Genomic DNA, 27,365 nt, shown 5'->3' with positions numbered 1-27,365 from the left:
TTTTTTTTTGATAAACTTAATACATCCTTACAGAGTAAGTTCTTTAAAAAAAAAAAAAAGTTAAACTTTTTAAGGGTAGTGCATGAGAAAAACATCGCCTAACCTAATGAATCATGACTGACAGATATGGCACAAAGGCACAAAGCATACGTCATCTCAAACTAGTTCCACAATGAGTTCGTTGTATTCCAATGACCTCCACAGTCACAAGATCTCCGTTCAATAGAGCACCTTTGGATTGAGGTGGAATGGTAGATTTGTGGCATGAATGACGTCATCGCAGAGCAAAATCTCTGGGGAAAGTTTCTAGCACTTTGCTGAATGAAGGCTTCGAGTGTTTAAGAGGGTCCTATCCAGTATTAGAAAAGTGTACCTGATTAAACGGCCAGTGGTTTTGATGAACGTACGTGATCCACAAATGAGCTACAGCCTGCTGAAAACAATGAGTTAAGACCCGTTCACACCGAGCGATAACGATAAATGTATAGCCTAGTTCTAAAATTCGTTCTAAATATAAAAGAATAGCAGAATCCACACCCCAACTAGAACGATAACGGAACAAAGAAACGATATTGTTGGAATCACTTTCAGAACGAATTTGTTTCCAGCTAAAATGAACGATAAAAACAATGACAGCCAATCAGAATCCGTCCTGCTGCGCGAGCATTTAAAGCGGCAGACGACTCAAGCCGTGGTCACACTAGACCAAAGACTATAGAATAACACAAGACGAGTCACTCGTATTGTTTTGAATGGGAGAAAGTGCAACGCGCAAAATGGCGGAATAAGTCCCGTCTTATAAATAAGAGCCAATCGCCAATTGGTAAAGTCATCTCATCACTGTAGCTGCCGTTAGAAGCTCCGGTTCCTATAGAAACAGTCAGACGCGGGCCTCCGAAATGAGACGCGCAATTAGGATTGCGCATGCGCATTAGCTTGATACATCCTGAAAAAATACTGCTTTTATGTCATGAGACATTTGTTGTTAGATTTCATTGATGATTTCAAATATGAAATTTAATCTAAAGCTTGGCAAACAGCTTTGGAGAATTTGATGTTTCCCCATTCAAAGAGATAGGAGCTGCAATTGCATGCCTGAGAGGCGTTTCAAAGATGGCGGCCGAGTAAAATGGCTTGCCTTAAAGGGACTTGACTAGACTTTGAACGTGCAAAATGTCATCAGATGCTGCAACGGTCGTGATATGACGTCACTGTCTACAACGTCTTTTTTATAAACATCAATTCAACATATAACATATAGTAATACTGAAAATGTAAAAATATACGACCTACTCAACTTTACTGCAAAAATATCTAATTTTTGCTAATAGACCCTTTTCACAGACTGCGATGATGCGTTATAACGGTCATCAAAATCGTAAATCCTGCAAAGCTTTTTATATTTTCTTCATCTTTTTTTTAAAATATATGTAGGCTACATTTATAACACTATACATTGTATTATATTACCTTTGCATCAAATTACAAAAAAACAAAAAAAAAATAGTTAACGCTGCTGTGTGTTTCTAATACAGCGGCTATGGGAGCGACGGTAAAAAACAAAACAAAAAAAAACCCAACAAAAACCATCTTTCTCTCTTCTAACTGCCGTTATCAATTGCTCTCTATTTTTTCCTCTTTTTGATCGTGGAGTTTTTCTTTCACTATTTGTGCAAATGGAAACACAAAAAAATATATTTAAAGGATTAGTTCACTTTCAGATGAAAATTACCCCAAGCTTTACTCACCCTCAAGCCATCCTAGGTGTATATGATTTTCTTATATCTAGCGTATTCGACTTAGGAAGAAAGTGTAACGTCTTGCAGTTCAAAATGCTAACGCTACGTCCTACGCCTTCCCTATTCAACTTACGGAAAAAGCTTAACTGACGCGATGCCAGTTCCGTTTTTTTTTTTCCTAACTTGAATATGGAAGGCGGTCTGGCGGAAGCTAGATATTTTACTTCATAACTTGTTAAATATGGATTTTTTTGTACAAACGCATCGCTTCACTTCAGAAGGCCTTTATTAACCCGTGTAGTACACGTTTATGAAGGATGGATGTGGATGGAGGCACTTTCTTATGATATGGACGCTTCAGTAGATCAGACAGCAGAGAGTGAAGTGACTGTAGCTCAGATCCAGCTCTCTGAAGTGTGAAGGGTTTGATCTCAGAGCTGAACTGCCTTCTTCAGGTCGGCTACCCTACGGATAATCTACAAAGAGTGAAGTTGAGATTATCTGTGACATCAGAGATAATATCATACAAGCTCAAAAACTTATTATTCAATACCCAGAATGAGATGAAAAACATTTTTTTGCTGCAGGGTTCAATTCTGCAGTTTTTTTTTCTTTTTTCTTGAAACACTCAGGCGGGAATTGCACTAAAAATTACTGAGTTTATTTGCATGCAATGTCTGCTTCGTTTAAGCACCCGGTTTACTAAAGGAATTATGGGAATGAGGCATCACTTGATATAAAATAACACTTTTTTGGCTACTGATGATTTAAAACTTAGCTGTAAAAGCAGCATGTTCTGAAATACATGGAAATTCATTAAAACATAGCAGTGTTTTTATTATTATTATTATAAGTGTTTCCTTCCATCTCTGCATAATATGTTTAACTGTGCATTCATTTTTGCATGGACATTAGTTGAACTTAATGGGTGATTTTCTACACTTTTCTACATTAATAGAAATAAATGGCAGTCATTCTTAATATCTCAAGGTTGTGGTCGTGATAGCAGGCTGGTCTCATACCCTACTCCAGATGAAGATAGGAAGCTGTAAGATGTCATCTAAATACTTCTGCATCAGATGAAATTTATGATCATCATAGATCATACTCAGTCAACCCTGTGACCAAAATGATCGCAAGATGCTAAAAGTCAAAAGGCAAACCTGGAAAAACAACAATGAAAGAAAACAGGCAGATGCAATGCTAAGAGATTTTGGAAAATGTGTTTATTTAAATAAGAGGACCGATGAACTCATGCTTGACCATCAGAAACGTGCACTTGCATATTGTGGCCTGAAGAGGGCAGTGCGAACTTTCTATACATGCAACTGTTTCTGCAAGATCTGATTATGAATTTAAACCTAAAATTTCATATCTCCAATGATCTGTCAGGATTTACTAAAGACAAACAGTACACAAATGAACATTCTACGTCGTCACAAAAGTTTAAAGAGAGAGAGAAAGCGTAAAAGAGAGAGAACAAAAAGAACAAAAAGTCGACACTGTCCTGCCATGACACACACACACGCGCACACACACACACACACACACACACACACACACATTTTTACTCGATGATCTCGGATTAATTTTATAAATTTGTAGACATTTAAGGACACATTTGTATAATAAAAAGGAAGAGTTGCAAGTCTCTTATTGGATTGATTATCCAAGCCCTACAGTTTAATAAAATAACTCATATTATAAAGACACTTCGTATTTAATGTTATAGATGATTTGTTTACTGCGTCTAATAGATTAAACCTTTTTGCAATGGTTTTGTAAAAGATGTTTATGCACATTTGAGCTGAATTTTTGCTGCATTTACACCGTTCTGACCAGCAGGCGTCACCAGCGTGTGGCGTTTCCAGCGATACGAAACAGTGAATCATTTTGCGAAGCAACTGGTTCAATTGATTCGAAGTTTCGAAAAGCTTCATTCTTATCGCCAAGAACTTTTCACTCCCATTTGCCCTGTTTAGTAATTGTGGCCCTTAATGTTTAAAACTGATATGATTACAATGTCTTATTAATATTAGGCTATATTAACTTGAGGTGCAATGATCATCATACAAAACAGAACATTACACCAGAAATTTGCACCATCACTTCTTAAACTCATAGTCAAGTCCACATTTTCAGAGATTTTCATGTACCATGCCAGGACATACACTTAATTGTAATTCAGGTCTCACTGTGGGGTCTGTATCTGAGAAAGCCATTAGCTCAAAGAAATTATATTACACCCTTGACCTCGTCCGGCTGCCAGTGATGAATTTTTATGGTGTTTGTGTTTGTTCATCACCTGAGACATATGCCGAGCTAATGGCCTAGATTACTGGCAGTTTACTTGATTTTCAAGGGTTTGTCGGAAGTTACGGGGTGGAAATTGGACTATTACTAGTCAGCTGAACTAAATTAATGATCATGATTCTAGGCCCTTTCTGGACTATCATGTCACCTAATTAATATTCATGAGACATATTTATTGAGATACAATACCAGACCAGATTTCATATTTGCTCAAATATGTCACGAGCTTTCACATGTTATGTATTAATCTAGATCATTTTCTCAATGAGTCAATAAGATTTTTCTTTTTATTTTAAGAAATTAATACTTTTATTCAGCAAAGATGCATTAAATTGATCAAAAGTGACATTTATAATGTTACAAAAGATTTCTATTTCAAATAAATGCTGTTCTTTTGGACTTTCTATTCATCAAAGAATCCTGAAAATATCACAGTTTCGACAAAAAATATTAGGCAGCAAAAAATTGCATATACACTACTACTACTACTACTAATAAATGCCTGTTGCATGAGTTATGTCATCTTTATAGAGATGTACTTAGGTACTTCTGATGTACTTCTGTGCTTAGGGTACATTTACACGACAACGATATGCTTAAAACAGAGAAGTTTTTCCTTTGAGTTTTCCGCGTACAAATGACACCATTGTCAAAACGATCCCCATTCATACGAATCAATGAAAACGACTAAAAACGCTGTTATCTGCTGGCAGGCCATTAGATGGCGATGAAACACAATAGACTGAACATGTAAAGCGCATGTGCCTGACGCGAACGTTTCCACATATTCGCGTTTTTGTTGTTTTCACAGAGACCGTTTTCAAATACTTGCACTTTGAATCCCGTTTTCAAAAGTTTGCGTTTTCCGGCACCCAAAACGCCCTTCTCGTGTAAATGAAACGCATAAAAAGTTTTCCGTTTTTAGTTGAAAAAAGGGGCTGTTTCAACGACACCGTTTTCAACAAAACTTTTAATGCATTTTGGCCGTTCATTTGCAAACTTTTGAAAACGGGTTTCAAAGTGCACGTTTTTGAAAACGCTACCGTTGTCATTTCCGTGTAAACTGCAAAAACCGCGAATCTGTGAAAACAGTGACGTCATGCACATGCGTATTATGCGTTTAATCTATCCACCTTATTTTTTCTGTGAATGTGCGAGACTTCCGATTTATTAGCGGCTATAAGGAAATACCAAGAAGAATATCAAAGTGTAGTAAACTGTAAAAATAAAGTGGATATGCATGCGCGTTTGGTGCGAGTGCGCTGTAAAAGAACACGTTTGCAGAGGCACGTAGTCTTTATTTACAAACTGACATCGCCAACTACTCGTCTGGCATGTGTAAAACAGCGTTTTTAGTCATTTTCGTGGATCTGTGTGAACGGGATAGTTTTGATAACGTTGTCATCAAAGAAAAAACTTTTCCGTTTTTAGTACATCGTTGTCGTGTAAACGTACCCTCAGGTTGAGCCTTCAGAAGATATTGGTCAATATGTTAATATGAGCTCTGCAGAAAATTTTATTAGTGTTTGTCTGCAAAAAATTCAGATGACTCCAAATTCTTTTGTCTCTTAAATGACGTCTGCCTAATTTTCTACAGAAATACTTAAAGGATGCAAATTAGCTTATATAGCACCACGTAAAGTAGCCTACCATTCAAAAGTTTGGGGTCAGTAAGATTTTTGGAATAAATAATACTTTTATTCAGCAAATTATTGATCAAATATGACAGTAAAGACATTTTACTAAGATTTCTATTTCAAATTAATGCTGTTATTTTGAACTTTTTATTAAGAAAAAGAATTCTGAAAAAAAAAAAAAAATGAAGCAGCACAACAGTTTTCAACATTTATAATAATCAGAAATGTTTCTTGAGCAGCAAATCATCATATTATAATGATTATAATGCCACTTGAAGACTGGAGTAATGATGCTGAAAATTCAGCTTTGATCAGGAATAAATTACATTTTACTATATTTTTCACATAGAAAACAGTTATTTTAAATTGTAATAATATTTCACAATATTACGGTTTTTACTGTATATGATCAAATAAATGCATAAATCATTTTACAGTCCTGTTTCGCATGTACAATATACTTATTGTAGTAATTACAATAACTGTAATAACTAGGTAATACTCCTGAACCTAACCTTAACCCATGTAGTTGCCTTATATTATTCAGTACTTTCTTGGCAAGTATACTGTAAATATATTGGAAGTGCAACCAAAAATCTTACAGACCCCAAACTTTTGAACAGTAGAGTACTGAACTATCGTATCAAGTTTGTTGTCTCTGCATTTTGATGCCCAGACAGTATATGAGCAGGAAAATAACAGTGAAGAAATAAAATCAGATCAATTTCTTATCAAAAACACATTACATCCCTTCAGTAATTAAGTTTGTGAGCTGTAGCTGTAGGTTCCTTTGGGAGAAGAGCCCATGTAATGAACATGATTCAGGAACAGAACTGCTTTAAGGAAGCTGATTTTTGCATGATTAAAATCTATCGAGGCACAGCACGTATCTGGAAGGGTTCAGGACCGGATGAGACGCTTATAGATCCTTTCAGACTCAGCTTTTGTCCTTCAAGATTCAGGAAGGTAAAACGCTGCATCAGCGAGATAAAGAAGAGGAAGAGCTCCATACGAGCGAGCTGTTCACCTGGACACATCCGTTTACCTGGGAATCACAGTCTGGATCAGTACATTTGTTCATAATCTGTGTAATGATAGAGTTGTATATGGACATAACCTACCTATTGAAAAAGGAATGAAATTGTCTTTCTTCAAAAACATGCCATTTTCATCCAGAAAGTGTGCAGGGTTGAACTCATACGGAGTGCTGTACTCATTCTTATCCTGTAGGATTGTCTTTAGCAAGGGCATCACTATCACACCCTGTAATAACCAAACATACAAAGTTACGACTTTTACAAAGTCTTGATTTTGTTTTTGGACACCTTATTTTTCTCATTTTCTCCATTGTTGCAGCTCCTCTCTTCCCAGTCTGTCAGTAACGCTCTGTTTAGTTTCTGTCTCTATGAAGCCCCTCCTTCTGAAAAGCTCAATGTGCTCTGATTGGTCGGCTGGAGCAGTGTGTTGTGATTGGTCAAGCGCTTCGAATGTGTTTGGGAAATGTCCCGCCTCTTACTATAACCGCCAGTTTCAACACACTACTAACTGACTCAACCAGGCCCCGCCCCCTTATTCTGCATATTAATTATTTAAATGAGGAATATTGTAATGTGTTCGTTCCGGGAAGAAAACTCAAGACTACGATGGAGGCGTTTCAGGGAGTTCAGAAACAGTGAAACTGAGTTCATGGTCAAACAGCAACATTACACACTAAAGAAAGATGAATAAAAAGAAGCATAATAGAACCACTTTAATTTTCTTTAGTTGCACATAACTGACCTTGTTCAGTCACACAAATGCTGTATTGTACATAACATAAAAACACAATGACCTTCGGGATGAGTTGTCCTCCCACCATTGTGTCCTTGTTGGCCACTCTGGGAGGCGTGAAGGTAATAATGTTGGCGAACCTCTGAATTTCATGGATCACAGCGTAGGTGTACGGCAGATTTGTTCGGTCATCCATTAGTGGTTGACGTGTCTGTCCAATCACCTGATCGATCTCAGAATGGACTTTCTCTGAAAGAAAATAGTCAACGAAGAACATGGTGATGGTAGTTTTTGAGGACAAGCAACAAGAAGTCACATCTGTTGATTGACTGATATCCCACCTTGCACATCTGGATACTTGATCATGAAGAGTAAAGCCCATCTGAGTGTGTTAGAGGTGGTCTCTGTTCCCGCTCCAAACAGATCAACCACACAGTGCATCAGGTTCTCCTCTGTGAACTCTGCCTCGCTGTCCTTACACTGGGAATGATGGAACACAAAAAACACTTCACATATGGCACACACACACACACGCACACACACGCACACACACACACACACACACACACACACACACACATATATATATATATAAAAAAATAAAAAATTGTTTATTTTGAAGTGAATTTAAAAATATTTATGAAAATATATTTCTGATATATAAATACATATATGTATAATATATAATATAAAATATTTATTATATAGTAAATATAAATAAGTATAAGAAAATATCTGTATGTACTGTAAATATATATAAATAGTATATATGTATGTATGTATGTATATATATATATATATATATACATACATATATACATACATGCACAATAAATATTTTATATTTACTGTACATACAGATATTTTCTTATATTCATATTTATATAATAAATATTTTAAATTATATATTATACATATATGTATTTATATATTAGAAATATATTTTCAGATATATAAAACTATACAAAATATACAAAACTATTTTGGTAATGTGCATTTTAAAATATACTAACATAAATATAATAAATACATAATATATTTTCTTTTATATACATATATATCTTACTAACTAAAATAAATGACTAAAAAAATTAAATATTTTTATATTATATTTAGGGCTATATATATACATATATATACATACAGTCAAACCGAAATGTATTCAGACACCTTGAACATTTCATTCATTAATACAGTTTATTAACTATAGTTTAAAAAAATGGTAATAAAATATGACAAGATCTCAGAGTTAAACTGTCAGAAAAAAATAATCTTAATTATGTCAGATAACACTTAAGCAAAACATGGTCAGGTCAAACGTCTGAATAATTTTTGGTTCCAAATTTTTATCAATTTTACTGGTAGTCCACTGTATGAAGAATTTTTGGGTATAATATGTCACAGTTTACTTTATTTTGCTATCCTCACTTACATAAATGAACTATAGTGTCCTGCACCCACTAGTAAAAATATATCAAAAATGTCTGAATAATTTTTGGTTTGATTGTATATATATATATATATATATATATATATATATATATATATTGCATTGACTGCATGTATTTTTGCCCCTGAAACTAAACATATATTCAATTTTAAAGGTTCATATTCTAAATAAATTGGTGGTATTTCAGCACCAGCCCTTATTACGTACACAAAGGACAGAAGTAGAATTTGGTGGTTAAGGTTTGACTAGTTAACATGATCCAATAAGCTGTAAGATGCTGTAACTACACATGAATATTCATAAAGGAGCTGCTAACACATGTCCCAACTCCCAATAAAGCCCTCTTAAAGGAATATAAATACACCAGCAGGGCATCCTAGGACAACACTACCTTCTCGATTTCATCCAGATAACAGTCAATGTAGTCTCTGGGGTTGGACGGGTCTCTCTCCTCCTTGTGTTTTCTGAATTCCTCCTGCATGAAGGGCTGAAGTTTAGACATGCTGGCGAATGCCGTCTGGTGCTTTCCTGGCAGCAATGACATGAGGGTTGGAAACTGGTTATATAACTATAAAGAAACAAATAAAGGACAAAAAATGTTCAAACAATGCTACAATTTACTACAATCCCTTGAATGAAACTGACGTTGATAGCACTTGTCAATAAAGTCAATTCCAGTTTCACTGCTTTGTATGAACTTAATAGCAGGGTGAACTCGTACCCGTCCCCAGTTGGAGATGGGAAGCTGTAAGAAGTCATCCACATACTTCTGCATCAGATGAAACTGATGGTCATCATACTCAAACCTGTGACCAAACACCAACCCGCTGATTATATTAGCCACGGCATTGGTCACGAGACGCTGAGGGTCAAAGGGCAAACCTAGAAACACAACAATGAGATTAAAGCAATGTTATAAGATTTAAGAAAACATGGAAAAATACAACAAAAAAAAATACACATTTGCTCACAAATTTACTCTAGATCTGAACAATAGTTAATCTTAAATATTTGTATTTAATTTATATATATTTAATTTATTATTATTATTAACATATTTATTATTTTTATTTGTGATTATTACATTTTTTATTAATTATGATTCCTACATTTAATTAATTTATTATTATTCTTATTCTTATGAAAAACATTTAAATCCTAAAACTTTGCTTATTTGCATGTACAAAAAAATCCAGGATTTCACTGTACTTTTTTAATTAAAAATAGAATGAATTAAAATTAAGGAAAGATTATTTATTATTATTTATTTTATTTTATTAAATTTTAATTAATTTATTTTTTATGATTACAACATTGATATTTATTTTATTTATTATTATAATTATTATTATAAACATTTAAATCCTAAAACCTTCTGTCTATTTGCAGGTACAAAAATATCCAGGATTTTCAGTGAAGTCTCAGACTTTGGATCTCACTGTATACTATATATTTATGAAAATGAAAAGGAAAGATGGGCTCTCATGTGGTTTCCCAGATGTTTGACCTTCAAAAAGACACTTGCACTTGCAGATCGTGGCCTCTAGAGGATAGTATGTACACACAGCCCTTCAAGACATGATTATGACATTGAGCTAAAATTTCATTTCTTGGTTATAAAACATTGTGCATTCATTCTGTTTTCATATTTGTTTGAGTTTTTAATAAAAGAATGACAGCAAATCTTGCTTGTGAGGAGAAAAAAAGTGGTGTTTGGCACTAAAATGATGCTCACTGACCTTGTTCAGTCTGTACAGAGTCACAGAGAAAGCGGCACTCTTGCAGGATGGAGTTTTCTAGCGTTTTCTTCCCCACACCAAAGTATTTCAGTGTTGCCAGAGCAAAACGCCTCTGCTGACGCCACATGTGGCCACTCGACATAACTAGACCTACATAGAAAGAATAATTTTATGATTATAATGAAATGTAATGTTTAAGGATTTTGCCAGTATTTGAATCAGATAGGTGCAATATAACTTCTTCCTCCATCTGTACCTTTCCCTTTACTGAGCTTGTCAACTATAGGGAAGTACGGCCGGTCTGTGAAGATGTCCGCCTGTTCCACAAACGCCTCTTTGAAAGTCTCGTATCCAGTGAGTAGTATGCAGGGATTGCTTCCCAAATAAAGTGTGCTCACATTTCCATACCTCTCAGCAATCTAATCAACATGATCTTCATGTTATACATTCACATAGAATCATTTTACATATTTGTATGTGTCATATGTGACTTACCCTCTGAAAGGAGCCCAGTGGATCACTAAAGCCTAAATTTATAAGGTTTCCGATGACAGGCAGAGGAAAGGGTCCTGGCGGCATGTTCTTGGACTGAACATCTCGCAGGTGTTTCACCAACAGCAGCACACACAGAAATATCAGGAGTCCCTGAACATCCATCCACTCCCCCATCAGCTGTGACAACACTGACGCCATGCTTACTGAGACGAGAGAGACCACTACACACAAAGACATTTATAATATGACAAACGATTTCCATTTCAAATAAACGCTGACAAAAAAATCCTTTAAAAATGTGTCACTGCAAGAGTCCATATTATTCAAAGTCTTGATTTTGTTTTTGGGCTCAACTGGAACAGGTTTTCATGCTTTAATGTTCAAAAAACACATTTGTTTTCTCATTTTCTCCATTGTTGCAGCTCCTCTCTTCCCAGTCCGTCAGTAACGCTCTGTTTAGTTCCTGTCTCTATGAAGCCCCTCCTTCTGAAAAGCTCAATGTGCTCTGATTGGTCGATTGGACCAGTGTGTTGTGATTGGTCAAGCGCTTCGAGCGTTTTTACCATAACTGCGAGTTTCAACCAAGCATACTGAAAAATCTGTGAGCGTTTGAGAGCGTTTCGGCAGCGCAATGTTTTTTTCATTTGAGATGCTTCACTTGCTATGATACAAAATATCCACGGAAGAATTACTAGTATCTCATTTCACATATAGTTTGTGTCTGTATTGTTTCTCCTCCACTATGATTGGACAGCTGGGTAAAAAGTGACAGTGGTAAAAAACGGCGAACGCTCAGCGCCTCATTAAGCAATGTATACTTCACTTTTTATGCGTACGCGAGGGTCAGCATACAGCGTGCGACACGAATTTCGTCGATGATGGAGGTCTACATAGACGAGAGATTGTGTGAAGAGGTTAGAAACTACTCTCATTTGTACAACTTTAGCATGAAAGAATATAAAGATGTTTACATGGGTTGTAACTTGTGGCGAGAGATTGCTCAATGGCGCTCCCATTGAAAACAATTGAAAAAAATACACTAGCTGTGGGAGAAAAAACATTTCGGTGCACACATAGCCTAAAAGTGAAGCCAAAGCATCTCGATCGCCCCCAGGTGGCTGGATGCAGTATAGGTCATAAGCCCCGCCCTCTCCATGTAATGTAATGGGACATGAGACAAACTAAACAGTCAAATCACACGTTAAATTTTTTTTTTTTTTCAAAGATGGTGTCTGTCATTTTAGGCAGCTTTTTATCATGCTGATGTTAGTTAAAGTGTTCGTTCTTTAAATAAGTTTGGTTTTAGTTAGTTATTTGATAACCTTAAAAACGCAGGTTTTGACGTCATGATTGACAGCTGAGATGGACAGCTTCTCTGAGTGAAGTAGTCACTGAGGCCCCAACGGACTTTGGATCTTCGGGAGGACCGACATGAGTTGTTCTGCAGTAAACTGTATTAACCGATTCTGCGGGAGTGTGGGCGGGAACTTGATATGGCTCACGCTCACTACTGCGCAGAATCGAGCCTCAAGATGTCAGCGCCATATTGAAGCGCCAATGGAAGACAGTGAAGCTGCGTCATCCATCTTTTTTTACAGTCTATGGTTTCAACACACTACTAACAAACTCAACCAGGCCGCGCCCCTTTATTTTGCGTATGCCTTTGTCGGGAATTATTTAAATGAGAAATATTGTGTTGTGTTCGTTCCTGGAAGGAAACTTCATGAAGATTCGGAGCATTATGAATCTTTTGTGTCAAATCATGATTCGGATCAAACTGCCAAAATGCTGAAATCACGTGACTTTGGCGCTCCGAACCGCTGATTTGACACAAAAGATTCATACGGTCCAAAGCTTCATGAAGCAGTGTTTTGAAATCAGCCATCACTATATAAGTCGTTATTTTGTTTTTTTGGCACACCAAAAATATTCTCGTCGCTTTATAATATTAATATTGAACCACTGTACTCACATGAACTGATTTAAATATGTTTTTAGTACATTAATGGATCTTTGCTATGCATATATTTATATTTATATATTTGCTATGCTATATCATTGCTGGCTATGCAGGCCTCACTGAGCCATCGGATTTCAACAAAAATATCTCAATTTGCGTTCCGGAGATTAACGAAGGTCTTACGGGTGTGGAACGACATGAGGGCGATTAATAAATGACATTATTTTCATTTTTGGGTGAACTAACCCTTTAAGATGGAGGTGTTTCAGGGAGTTCAGAAACAGTGCGCACTGATATAGAGAATAACTCCCGCTGGAGGTATTTTGTGCTTAGGAATCAATCTTGAATAAATGTCAAAGTGGAAATGCTGCCATTTTCAAAACGAACAACAGGTAAATTTGTTGCGCATGTTTTCTCTCACATCTGAAGAATCAGTGAATGTCTGACTAATAGTCCTGAACTTTCAAACGCTGCATACAGAACTAGGACACGGCGTATGAAACATGTCAGAGAGAAAATACTCCTAATTATCATACAGGTCCCATCGAGGAACTCAGACCTGATAAATCAATTCACACAAGACGTTATATTACACTCTTGACCTTGTACACGCACAACTGTTGTCAGCTATGAATGTTTATGACAGCGTCTGTTGCACCTGATATGTATGAAGTGGCCTATTTTCCTACTGATGTTTACTGTTATTGTTTTATTGTTAGCAGGCAAACTGATTTACAGAAAAAGTCCCTTCAAGACTCCTTCAGCTTGACGTAAGAAAGACACATTTGACAACTGCTTCAAACCTGAATTAACAAGTACAAGCAGGATGGATGTTGGGTCAGAAACACAAACATCTTAAATGTTAATATGGGCTAATTACGATCGCTTTTCCACTTGCCTTCGTGCTTGATCCCATTTAAGACTTAGGGAACTGTGGTAATATTTCATCATCGTGCTAAAACACACTTCATTAATTTTAATAAGTGACGGGAGATAATTGGCTGTTCAAACCACAGCAGATCGGACTCAAAACTGAGGAGTGTTCATGACAACCATCAAGTACAATGTATACTACAGAACTTCAACTTGGTCATTATTTTTGTAAGGGTTTTCAAAGATATTTTTTTAAGGTAAAAAAAAAAAGATATTTGCAAGTACTTTGACATCACACCAGCTAGATTTTAATAATACTTAAATTAAATAAATTGAAACATTTAAGTGATTTTACATGAATTAATCAAATAACTATACCTGACCTGACTAATGCATTTAATTCATTTTACTATGAAAGACCACATTAAAATGTTATGGTCTACTTTGATGTAATTTTATACTTTATATTTATTAAGTTATAAAATATTTCTAAAAAAAAATTATTTAAATTTAATTTGGCATTTCTATTACAACCTCACGCAGATTCATATAAAACCCAGGATTTGAAGAAGAAAAAAAAATAACGCTTTTACTTCAGTCACTTCACGGTTAAGACAATTATCATAAAAACACAACGAAGTAAAAGTCGGACCTTCTACCTGCCTGAGTTTGCTGCACAAACAAATTAATGTCAAATGATCGCTACACCGCGTAGATGTCGGTCAGGATATCTGTACTTACGAGAATAATGTTATTTATCAAAGGACCGTCGTAGAAATACATAAACGTACAGCCGTTAAGTTAAAAACTGGAGTCAGTCTACAAGGAAGAAACGGCTGAATGTTGTTTTGATTGCGTCACAGCGCGCCCGCCTACGGACCGCCTACTTTTCAACGTCACTGCGCACACGTTCAGAATAAAGAAAAATAGTATTTAACATTTATAATATTATAAAAATATGTAAAAATAAAAATAAATGAATGTCAAGTTGTTTTAGATAAATTTGACATAATGTCACATTTATTAAGGTGACTTGTGACGTTTGTGTAAAATGCAGGACATGAAACAGGAAAAACATCTTTTCTGTGTTTTTCTACAACTTTCGTAACATATTTCGATTATTGTTACATGGCATGACTGGACACATGGATCACAGAACGATTTTTTCTTTTTTTTTTCTTTTTTTTTTTTCCAATCTGACAAAACAATTACACTTTGGCAGTAAAGGTCAAAACAAGTTGTCAGTATGGTAAACCAGGTAAAGTTATTTTTTCACCTTTACTGTTGAAAATGTATGAAAGAGAGAACAGCAGAAGTGGACGAAGCCTTCAATCTGACGGCTCAATCTTATTTCTGAACATTTTTTCTTTTCTTTTGCCAGTTTGAAACAACTGCACACTAAAAATGTTGGGTTAAAAACAACCCAAGTTGGATTGAAAATGGACAAACCCAGCGGTTGGGTTAAATGTTTGCCCAACCTGCTGGGTAGTTTTATTTAACCCAACTATTGTTTAGAAATTACTGTATTGCTTGCTTAAAATGAACCCAAAATGTGTTGGAAATTAACATTTATTAATGTTTAATAAATGAACATTAACAATAAACATTTATTAAATTGCTTATTAAAAAGTGTTTACCTTTTGATCATTATTGTTGCCTAGTAATGGTGTGTCTGATTTTTAATTTCCAACATATTTTGGGTTCATTTTAAGCTAGTCATATACTAATTTTTAAACAATAATTGATTTAAATAAAACTATCCAGCAGGTTAGGCAAACATTTAACCCAACCACTAAGTTTGGCCATTTTCAACCCAACTTGGGTTGTTTCTAACCCAGCATTTTTTAGAGTGTGTGTGAGGGAATAATTCTACCAATTATCCCCTTTTTTGACTTTGAAAATCTGTGATACTCAGATCTGAAGCTTCGTTATGATAACCATCTGCAATGAAACCTGAAATTATAGCCCTTAGTTGTGAAGTAAACAGAGACATCTGTCAACGTATAACTCAAATATATTATCAAAAGCCACTTACAAGTGTATTTAACTGCTGTTTTCATTCATTTAAATATATCTTTTCAGTGAGAATTGTTTGTGTAGCATCTCCTTCCATTATAAAACACACATTTTTGGTAACACTGCCTTAGATGAAACCATTTCACCATTGTTGATCTCTTTCTTTTCATCAAGGGCTGTATATATCTAAACTATCTTCATTGCTTGACTTTTCAAGTAACCTGTAGGGAGCAGATCTCTAAGTATTTCTGTTTTCAAGCAGCATAATCAATTCCAGGAAACCTGAAAGTAAGTAAAATGTAAGTATTTGCAAATACTACAACACAGCCAAAAGTTCTCAGCCATAAATATCTGCAAAAAAAGTGGGAAAATCAAACCAAAGCTGGTTGTGGGTAGAGTATGAAACGGATAACAGCAGAACACTATTCTAGATTCACAGTGCATGTCTCCACAAAACAAGAAAAATAACACTGATATGAATGATAAAGAAGTGTCTCTCCTCTTTCTCGAGTTCAAAGAATATAGTGTCTCACAGCACTCCGATAAAGAACATGTACATGTACTTTATTGTGATTCCATTCCTTCTAAAGTCTCCTAAATTCCACATGACCGCCAATGGTCATCTGACTTTACTGCACCGGCTCACAGATGCTGATCAAACTGAAGCAACCGTGCTTTTCTCCTCATAATAAAGGGCTGGATCAAACCGCGGTTGTTTTTCTCATTTAGGTTCCACTGTAAGCTTCACGAGGTAGGTCCTGCAAGGTCTCATCGATGGTGACCACCAGTTCTTCCGGCTTCATGGCGTTCAGGGACTCGGAGTGATTGTACACGATGCAGCACGTGTCCACTGGACGCGAGAGTTCGCTCATTTCATTCACGCTGCTGCTGATGCAGTTCACCTCACTCTTGCTCCTGCGGTCGTCTGAACGCGGCCCAAACACCCACTCTGATGAGAGACACAGATTAGAGATGATTATCAGTCACACAGAAAGTCAAAGGATCCACTGCATGAGACAGGACAAACTCTTAAAAGTAAAGCTTCTTTACTGGCATTGATGGTTCCACGAGGAACCCCTGTAGTCAATCATTTTATCACTTCTTTGATTACCAAAATTACATGTCTAAACATTTTTTCCTGTGAAAAAAAATTCTTCATGCCTTAAAGGGTTAGTTCACCCAAAAATGAAAATTCTGTCATTTATTACTCACCCTCATGCCGTTTCACACCCGTAAGACCTTCGTTTATCTTCGGAACACAAATTAAGATATTTTTGTTGAAATCCGATGGCTCTGTAAGGCCTACATAGGGAGCAATGACATTTCCTCTCTCAAGATCCATAAAGGTACTAAAAACATATTTAAATCAGTTCATGTGAGTACAGTGGTTCAATATTTATATTATAAAGCGACGAGAATATTTTTGGTGCGCCAAAAAAAACAAAATAACGACTTATATAGTGATGGCCGATTTCAAAACACTGCTTCAGGAAGATTCGGAGCGTTATGAATCAGCGTCTCGAATCATGATTCGGATCGCGTATCAAACCACCAAAACTGTTGAAATCACGTGACTTTGGCGCTCCGAACTGCGGATTCGACACGCGGATTCATAACGCTCCAAAGCTTCCTGAAGCAGTGTTTTGAAATCGGCCATCACTATATAATTCGTTATTTTGTTTTTTTTGGCGCACCAAAAATATTCTCGTCGCTTTATAATATTAATATTGAACCACTGTACTCATATGAACTGATTTAAATATGTTTTTAGTACATTAATGGATCTTGAGAGAGGAAATGCCATTGCTCCCTATGTAGGCCTCACGGAGCCATCGGATTTCAACAAAAATATCTTAATTTGTGTTCCGAAGATTAACGAAGGTCTTACGGGTCTGGAACGGCATGAGCGTGAGTAATAAATGACAGAATTTTCATTTTTGGGTGAACTAACCCTTTAAAATAGCTTGAATGTAACTCTACACCCTTGCTTCATTTAATATACATGAATCTATGAATATGCTAATTAGCCACGCCTCCACTCACTCGCACGAGCTCAGAGATCCACTTGGTCAACTTACTGAGGTAAACGCTGCACAATGGTATTGCTTTTTACAACGTCGGACACATAAATGATTAGCCTTTTTCTTGATTCAAACCGCATCTTTAGATCACTGCAGTTTTAAAGAGAAAATACTCAGCAATGGTGTTGATTATGAATGAATGGTGATTAATGGTTGTCTTAAAGCACATTAAAAACACCAGATAGACATATAAACAAACTTGATTTTCACCACAGAGGGACTTTAACGTCCATAACGTCCACAAAATGGAAAAGGTTCTTCAGATTATTAAAATTATTAATTAATTAATAATAATTTATTATTATTAAAATGTTCTTCAACTAAGAAAAAAGAACTGATCGCTGAAAGGCTCTTTGGGGAACCAAAAATGGTTCTTATATGACAAAACTCTCCTTTTGTGAACCTTTATATTTAAGTATGATACACACTCAAAAAATATTTCCTCGTAAATGTAAGTTTTATGTATCTGAATACATAATGCACATAAAATTTCCATCCACTTGGATTACACAGTTTTAACAACTAATAAAATTTATATGATGCATATTTGTCAATCAGACATAAACAAAACAGGTATAAGATTTCTGTAATAGTACTAATAATGTGTTTTACAATAACCAGGTTTATATATCAATCCAATATTTCAGTCTTATACATTTGAACTGTGTATTGCTTGTTCCACAGCTAGACATACTTACACAAAGTTTATACTTTTTAACTAAATAAATCTAATTGTTTTGACAATGAACAAAGCAATTTGAATAAATTCCTTTTGAAAATTATTTAAATAAAGTGCAGAAATCTTACCTGTTTTATTTTTGTATGACTGACAAATATGTATCACATTATAATAATAACTATTTGTTTAGGTTAAAACTGTTTCCATCCAAAATAATTGACATTTTATATACAATTCAAATACATACATCTTAAATTTAGGCCTAAATAGTTTGTTGAGTGCATAAAAAAATAATGCTTATTTTTTGGTGATTGGCCAATAAATGATACCAGTCAAGTTGAAAGACATACAGTAAGAGCTCTGATGTAAAACACCTGTGTCTCAACTCATCATTGTAATATTTTACAAAAATATAGTTTGCTTAGTTTTGAAAATTTTATAAATTTGTCTCTTATTAAAACGGTGTTTAAATGTGTACATAATCTTGCTCCAGAAATTATATGCCAATTAATATCAAAACAGAGTAGTAAGGGGATCACTACAAGAGGTGCAACTAATCAAAATTGCACATTACCAAAGAGAAAAACTAAATTTGCACAATCCACATTTTCAGTTCAAGGTCCACTGCTTTGGAACAGCCTGCCAGCTGAACTGAAAATGCAAACAGAGTTAAACATTTTTCAAAGAAATTTAAAAAAGTGGTTCAAACAAAAGCAGGTTTGTGAACACTCATGGTCATGCACGGTCTCAACTTTTTTATTATTGTTATATTTTTTATTTATTTATTTTTTTTTGTGATTAATGTTTTACTATTGTTAAAAAAGCCTAACCAGGGACTGGGGCTGCAAATTAGCCTTATTTGGCTAGAAGCCTATATGTGGAGCAGTTTATTATCCCTGTTAAATAAACTAAAAAATAAATAAATATATCACAGTGCAGCATCCCACTATTGAGCTTAGTTTACATGTCAGAGATAATACACACTGATCAGTCATAACATTATGAGCACTGACAGGTGAGTAACAGTGAATAACACTGATTATCTCTTCATCACGGCACCTGTTAGTGGGTGGATATATTAGGCAGCAAGTGAACATTTTGTCCTCAAGGTTAATATGTTAGAAGCAGGAAAAATGGGCAAGCGTAAGGATTTGAGTGAGTTTGACAAGGACCAAATTGTGATGGCTAGACGACTGGGTCAGAGCATCTCCAAAACTGCAGCTCTTGTGGGGTGTTCCCGGTCTGCAGTGGTCAGTATCTATCAAAAGTGCTCCAAGGAAGGAACAGTGGTGAACCGGCGACAGGGTCATGGGCGGCCAAGACTCACTGATGCACGTGGGGAGCAAAGGCTCCGATCCAACAGACGAGTTACTGTTGTTCAAATTGCTCAAGAAGTTGGTTCTGATAGAAAGGTGTCAGAATACACAGAGCATCACAGTTTGTTGCGTATGGAGCTGTATAGCTGCAGACCAGTCAGGGTGCCCATGCTGACCCCTGTCCACCGCCGAAAGCGCCAACAGTGGGCACGTGAGCATCAGAACTGGACCACGGAGCAATGGAAGAAGGTGGCCTGGTCTGATGAATCACGTTTTCAGTACAAAAGGGGCCATAGAGTGCTTTGTTTTGAAATGGCCTTGAAATTGGGCGATTTTCATGCCAAAATCTTTTGAATAGGCCTTTATTCTGTTACTGTCCACGCCGATTCATACCAACACGTGTATGATTCGTTTTTAAGTTTAATAACTAAACAAATAGAATAACTTCTCTCCAGAATAGGGAAAAAACACAGTATACTTTAAATTGAACTTTCATGATTGAGAGTTATGATTTTGAACCACTCATAATACACAGAAAACCCTGTTGGAGGCTGAATGAATTCATCTATTGAGTCCATTTTGACAAAACAATGTGAAACTGTTTGTTGTGGAAAATGGTCTGGGGACGGGTTCAGTCAGAAAACTGTGACAGGAAACACAGGACACAAGAAAATAGCAGTAAACAGCCTGTGGCAGCAGAAGTGAGAGGTTAAACCATGGTAATCTGCACTGACAGAGGTGGAAAAAAGTCTGAGATTGAACATAAATATTCATATTCTATGCACTCAAACATGTATATCTGATTAGAAATGGCATTAATGTACCAAAGACACTTTGTCTAACACAAAAGAGCAGTGCACTTTCACAGACGCGCTATACAAACATTATTATTATTCAAGGACATAAACTAAGTTAAAAATAGCCCATGACTTGATTAAAAGGTCTGGTTTCAATAATTTAATGAAAAGCATGATGGAAATCGAAAAAGATGTGCAGGCCTTCTTTATGAAACAGAAGCCAAGAATCTCACAAAACCTGTCAAGAATATGTCCGGTCATATTTCACAATTCATGAAAACAATATTGATATTCCAATTAGGAAGCAACAACAGCTTCTTTCTGTAATGCAATACACACTACATATTATATATGAGCCTCAGGCTGCTGTCTGACTGCATTAATTATACCTTGCAGTTATGAATTAAAGTACTACACTACTTGATTAATGATTCAAATAACTCTAAGGTACCGTCATCATCCAGTATGAATGCGCCATCAATCCGAACGCTTAGTTCAGATCCATGACAGAAAGCACCAGCCTGGCTCTGCTAAACGCATTCGCCTTTGACTCAGAAAGCCTCCTGGAATTAAGATGAGCAGATAATACAGCAGAGTCGGCCTGAAGGGTGTGAGTAAACAAAAGTGGCTGATAAGCAGAGCCATGTGATGGCACGAAAACTTCCCACATACAAATTTATGCCAGTTAGGCTGAACTGCTTCAATGAAAGAGGGAGAGGGAAAATGAGCATGGCAATATAATCAGGACATTAAAAGGGATTTTTATAATTCATGAGAAATAACATGTAAGAGAACTGGCTCTTGTAGGGGAGAGTGGGGTAAGATAAGCCAGCGGGTAAGTCGACCCACCTCCTTTTATCTTGGCAACTATACACTTTTATTGTCATGTGACCTCCCATCATTTCTGCCAGATGGTGAAAGGAGAAGCACATGGGAGGAGTGGAAGGCACCCATTTACTTTAAAAACTGTTTTTGGTGTGTCAAAGTAAAATTTTAGCATTATAGATATAATGGCTGTTACATCAAAGCAAATTTGTTCAGGTCTAAAATATTTATGATCCATATTGGTGATTTAGCAATGTGTAAAACCATACAAATCATTTAGCTAAAAATTAGCCTGAATTGGGTAACTAGCTAATTTTTTTCCAAAATGGCAGCTATGGGGCAAAGTGAACCAAATGCTGCCATTCATTCTAATTTAGTTTTTATTTCATTTTAATAGCGCCACGGATTACGTAATCATGTTGGAAAGGTCACGCGTGATGTAGGCGGAAGTACTGCGGTAGGGCGAACTTCAACTTCAACTTCAAAATCATCCAACATCGTTGTTTTACCTTTTTTTGTAAAGGGCGTTTGACTTAGTCTTTGCACGTTCGCTTGGTACTTCTGCCTATGTCACGCGTGACCTTTCCAACATGATTGCGTAATATGTGGCGCATTGCAGAGCAGTGCAAGACGAGCATTTGTCGTTAAAAAGTATAAAAATTTTATTTATTTTTTTAGAAAATGACCATTCGTTTCACTAGATAAGACCCTTATTCCTCGTCTGGGATCGTGTAGAGCCCTTTGAAGCTGCACTGAAACTGACATTTGGATCTTCAACCCGTTGAACCCCAGTGAAGTCCACTATATGGAGAAAAATCCTTAATTTCTTTTCAACTGAAGAAATAAAGTGAGTAAATTATCTGGAAATTTTCATTCTGAAGTGATCTAATCCTTTAAGTTACCTTTAAGAAATATAATTATTTGTTTTTAAAATAGTTAAATTATCTTTAAAATTTCACATGGGTTTGATTCAGATTCAGTTAGTCCATTTACGCCCATATGGAGCAACTTACCCCTAACCTGGGGTAAATTGAGCCACAGGAGCACTTTTTTAATAAGCCATATTTTTAGAACTCTTTGTCATAGATGTATTCTGAGCATTTAAAATGATAGGAAACATCTTGAAATTACTTTAGATACTGTTAGGGAATTTTTAAATTAATCATAACTAACATTTCTTTTTCTTTCAGATAATTTATATGCTTTTGAAAATTAAATGTCCCCAACATTTGGGCCAAAGTGTGCGCAATACTTTCATTGTACTTCCTGCCTCATTTTCCCTTATCTTGAGGAGCACATAAGTAAATTAAAATGGCTCATCTTACCCCACTCTCCCCTATACAATCTGCATGTCTGATTCATCTGTATTTTTTAATAGTGTCATTGATTTATATGACAGACTGTGTAAATAATCTCCAATGGTTATGTTTTTTTTTTTGTTTTTTTTTGTTAATTTTGTACTTATTTTTAATCAGTTTTAAAATAGTTCATAATAAACACTAGATTTTTAATTTGCTGAAGAAAATATTAGTGGCGTTCACCTGCTTTTTTCTCCAGCCGTTTTATTGTCCAACAAGGGAAAAAAATGCAACTCCTGTCCATTTTGAAGAAAACTCCAACCTATAAATATCAGCAATAGTGAGGCTTGCCATATCATAATAAACAAGCAGATGAATTTAAACTAAATAGTGCACATGACTACTAGGATAGAAAAAGTAAGCTTCCTATACTTCCTGTCTTGACCCTGGAGAGAGAAACACTACAGTGAGAATCTCACCAAACAGACAATCTTCACATTTACACCTCCAGGACCGACACAAATGCACAGAGCACATCTACAGGAAGAGTGCTTGCTGTAACCAGGGCTTTTGGGGAAATCTCTTAGGTATTGTTGAGTGCTCATGTCCCCTCTCTGCTTCTCCTGTGTGTGTGTGTGTGTGTGTGTGTGTGTGTGTGTGTGTGTGTGTGTGTGTGTGTGTGAAACTCGCCTGCTTCATCGCTTCAGGTAAACATCAAGGTCTTTGAAAAACAGAAGTGAGGAACTGTAATTCCTTTTCATCCCCTTCCAGATACTCAACTCTGAGCTTTCAGCGATCAGACGAGATGTTTGTGGAGGTGAATGTAAATGTGTGAATGAACAACAGAGGTGCATTTCAGAGTTCAGACTGCTTCATGTCAGAACTGATGCAGACAGTAGTGTGCACCAACAAACAAAATATCATGAGTCTAATGCACTCACATACATACGCGTAAATATCAAACATATGGAGCATCCCCCAAAAAACACACTCCAGACAAACTCATTATAACCCCTTATGAATACCTAAACACACCGAAATCCAAAAGCACACTTTCAGAAAACTATTTCATATTAGAAATTACCATAGTACTAGTTAATGGTTGCAATGGATGAATAAATGAGCTGTAAATATATGATCTGCTGGAAAAGAAGAAGAAGAAGAAAAAAAACAGCTTAAAGGATTAGTTCACTTTCAGATGAAAATTAGCCCAAGCTTTACTCACCCTCAAGCCATCCTAGGTGTATATGACTTTCTTCTTTCTGATGAACACAATCGGGAGTTATATTAATAAATATCCTGACGCATCTGAACTTTATAATGGCAGTGAGCGGGTTCAGTGAGTATGAGCTGAAGAAAGTGTCTCCATCCACATCCATCCATCATAAACGTACTCCACACGGCTCCGGAGGGTTAATAAAGGCCTTCTGAAGCGAAGCGATGTGTTTGTGTAAAAAAATATCCATATTTAACAAGTTCCACCAGACCGCTTTCTGTATTCAACTTACGAAAAAAAAAAAAAAAAACGGGGCTGGCGTCGTGTCAGCTAAGCTTTTTCCGTAAGTTGAATAGGGAAGGCGTAGGACGAACAGTGTAAGCTTTCTGAAGAATATGGAAGGCGGTCTGGCGGAAGCTAGATATTTTACTTCAGAACTTGTTAAATATGGATTTTTTTTACAGAAACGCATCGCTTCACTTCAGAAGGCCTTTATTAGCCCCCTGGAATCGCGTGGAGTACGTTTATGTTGGATGGATGTGGATGGAGACACTTTCTTCAGCTCATACTCGTTGGTATCGCTCACTGCCATTACAAATCTCGGATGCGTCAGAATGTTTATTAATATTTCTCAGATTGTGTTCATCAGAAAGAATAAAGTCATATACACCTAGGATGGCTTGAGGGTGAGTAAAGCTTAGGATAATTTTCATTTGAAAGTGAACTAATCCTTTAAAACAACCTTAGATGGTCCAGCACTGTCAGACTGATCTGTTGGCTGGTTTTAGAGCGGTTTTACCCAGATAACAGGGAATGTTCTCAGAACATTCTGGCAACGTTCTTCCAGTAACATAGATAGCATGTCTGTTAGTTATCTGCACAAAAACATTCATGGAACTTTTTCTGAAGCATTTTAGTTTTTCTACGTCTTTTTAAATGTTACTATTTTTAGAATGTTCAGAGAACATTCAAAAGTAACGTTCCCATAATGTTTGAAGGATGACAAATGGAATATTACCTCTATGTCTTTTGCAATGTTTTTTAAACGTTTTGAGCGTTTAGGAAAAATTCAAAAATAAGGTTTTCATAACTTGATGGGAACATTAGAAAAACGTCTTTGGTATATATTTTTGTTAGCTCGCTCGGTATAGGCACTTGCTGGTTTAGGCTGGGAAATCAGAGACCTTGGCTTGTTTTATTTTTATCAGTACTAGTGCAATGCACCAAACAGATGCAGAGTTGCATTTCTTTATTTCTCTTGCTGATTTGAATGCATACCCAAAACACACAAATACTTGCACAGTGTTTTGTCAGAGTGTTGTTTAATTGAACACATACACAGTACATTTCCAGAATGCACTTACCCAAAAACTCATGCACGAGATCCTTCACCAGGTGCCCCACGATCGCGTAAGCCACGGCGACCACCACCAGCGCGGCCATGACCAGGTACAGCACCGCCTTGGGCAGCGGTATCGAGTCCCTCTGCGGCGTCCTGTAGTCCGTGTACTGCAGGTCACTCTCGGAGTACGAGTACTGAAAGACGTGCTCCATCCCGGATGTGTGATTGGAGTTGAGCGGCGGATGACTGGCGCTCATCCCGCTCAGATCGGGCTCCAGAGCCGTCACCATGGTGCTCGTCACCGCCTCCACCCGATCCATACTCTTATGAACAAATCCCGCTGATTTATTCACAAGAGGCAAGATCTGAGAGAGAAAATAACTCCAGTCCTTGATGGCTGTGGTGTTGCATAAAAACATAATGCCTTTGGATGTTAGCCTATCACTTCTGGTGGAAGTGACCTCCGGCATCACCAGTGGATGTAGTTGCGCCAAACTCTTGCTGAAGTCTCGTTCAGTTTATCCAAATGAGGTTATCAGTTTCCTCATACATTAGTGCAACATGAATTTTCCTGGTTTAATAAGAGAGAAATCTGTCCCAAAAATTCGCTAAAATTCCCAAATTGTGTTATTTCCACATGAAACACTGTATACGCTTGTTCAATGAGAGATAAATGTTCTGTAAATGAAAACGCTGCAGTAAAAGCTTTAAAAAAAAATAATTAGCGCTGTATTTTATTCAAAACATCCCCAAATTTAAAGTATTTCCACATATAAGACGATCGCTCACGTCCACAAAAAGTCGCGAAGGAGCAATAAATATCCTGTAATATGTAAAACACGTCGTTTAAATTATCTCACAATATTCAAAACGTTTCCAAAAGCAAGGACGTTCTCAGAGAAAGAGTTTCACACAGGATGTTTGAGATGATCATTCGAGTTTGTTTGCTGTGGAAAGAATTATTGTTTTCTTGTTTAATAATGCAATCAAATATTCGTTAAATGGAAAATGGTGCAGAATACGAGATTTGAGGATAAATAATAAAACATACCTGCGTTTATATTAACGTCTATTTCCAAACATTCTGTTTACCCCAAAAGTATTTCCACATAACAACATCTTCGCGACGATATTCGCGTCCATAAAAAGTCGTTAGGAGTAATAAATATCCCTCAGTAGGCTACTGTCGTAACCTACACATCGTTTCTCATTATAAGGCCTATACAAAAATCCCAAATTCATGTCGTTCTCCCAAGAAAGTGTTTCCGCGTTTACGAAATATTTTTCGACGATCGTTCGCCTCCATAAAAAGTCCTTAAGAGTAATAAATATCCCTCAGCAGTCTACACGTCAAACACGCTGACGAAACGGTCAAACGCGTCAGCATTTTCCTCACGAGCTCCAAACACGCGCGTCAATTTTGTATGCAGGGGGTGGGGGATTCAAAGCGAGCGCGTTCAAGAGCGTAACGAGGGTCGCCTTCAGCTAGTCTAACCCCGTGTTGACCTGGAAACGGGTTTTGTACGGTTTTCCCATCCTTTTCTCAAGGTAGTATAAGGACACAGCTGCCTCCACTGAGAGCGCGCGCAGACAAGTGCTGAAGGGAGCGCGGGGAGGAAACGTCAAGGCTAATCGAAGGTATAACTTTCACAAAAACACTTCAAACATTAGCTTTTGGGTGATATGTATGGGAATTTTAAAGCGGAAAAGACAATGTTATCGCAGACTTATGTGTTGGAGTCTTTTTTTTAGTCATCTTTGAAGGACAAGGTTGAAGGAGACTAGGAAAAGTGAACGGAGACATCACTCCAAATTTTGT

The 27,365-nt window shown here is 36.5% G+C and overlaps 2 protein-coding genes across 3 annotated transcripts; both read right to left on the bottom strand.

The window, feature by feature from the left end:
* Window positions 1–2,948: 2,948 nt before the first annotated feature.
* Window positions 2,949–14,858, bottom strand: LOC127505505 (cytochrome P450 2J4). Of its 2 annotated transcripts, none has more exons than XM_051881102.1 (10): window positions 14,718–14,858; window positions 11,144–11,346; window positions 10,905–11,067; window positions 10,649–10,798; window positions 9,631–9,791; window positions 9,301–9,477; window positions 7,801–7,939; window positions 7,521–7,708; window positions 6,811–6,952; window positions 2,949–6,734 (listed from the first exon to the last, which is right to left on the bottom strand). In XM_051881102.1, the coding sequence occupies exons 2-10, from the start codon at window positions 11,339–11,341 to the stop codon at window positions 6,559–6,561; spliced, it is 1,494 nt and encodes a 497-aa protein (XP_051737062.1). In that variant the 5' UTR covers window positions 11,342–11,346; window positions 14,718–14,858; the 3' UTR covers window positions 2,949–6,558. The 2 variants fall into 2 exon arrangements, with proteins under 2 accessions (XP_051737062.1, XP_051737061.1); XM_051881101.1 differs by having other exon boundaries at window positions 11,144–11,364; window positions 14,718–14,852.
* A 116-nt stretch (window positions 14,859–14,974) lies between these two features.
* Window positions 14,975–27,130, bottom strand: LOC127505507 (uncharacterized). The gene is made up of 2 exons (XM_051881107.1): window positions 25,569–27,130; window positions 14,975–16,941 (listed from the first exon to the last, which is right to left on the bottom strand). The coding sequence occupies exons 1-2, from the start codon at window positions 26,014–26,016 to the stop codon at window positions 16,718–16,720; spliced, it is 672 nt and encodes a 223-aa protein (XP_051737067.1). The 5' UTR covers window positions 26,017–27,130; the 3' UTR covers window positions 14,975–16,717.
* Between the last annotated feature and the right edge of the window lie 235 nt (window positions 27,131–27,365).

This window comes from Ctenopharyngodon idella, chromosome 22, assembly GCF_019924925.1.
Source record: "Ctenopharyngodon idella isolate HZGC_01 chromosome 22, HZGC01, whole genome shotgun sequence".
In the NCBI taxonomy this organism is placed as follows: domain Eukaryota; kingdom Metazoa; phylum Chordata; class Actinopteri; order Cypriniformes; family Xenocyprididae; genus Ctenopharyngodon; species Ctenopharyngodon idella.
The sequence above is the reverse complement of the archived record's forward strand: the minus strand, read 5'-3'. Positions and strand labels throughout refer to the sequence as shown.

Coding starts and splice junctions, on each gene's coding strand:
- LOC127505507 (XM_051881107.1), bottom strand. CDS start 26,016: ATGCCGGAGGTCACTTCCACCAGAAGTGATAGGCTAACATCCAAAGGC. Junction 16,942..25,568: donor TCTCGTGCATGAGTTTTTGG/GTAAGTGCATTC, acceptor GTCTCTCATCAG/AGTGGGTGTTTGGGCCGCGT.
- LOC127505505 (XM_051881102.1), bottom strand. CDS start 11,341: ATGGCGTCAGTGTTGTCACAGCTGATGGGGGAGTGGATGGATGTTCAG. Junction 7,709..7,800: donor CAAGTATCCAGATGTGCAAG/GTGGGATATCAG, acceptor ATTTTCTTTCAG/AGAAAGTCCATTCTGAGATC. Junction 6,735..6,810: donor TTTCATTCCTTTTTCAATAG/GTAGGTTATGTC, acceptor TGTGATTCCCAG/GTAAACGGATGTGTCCAGGT.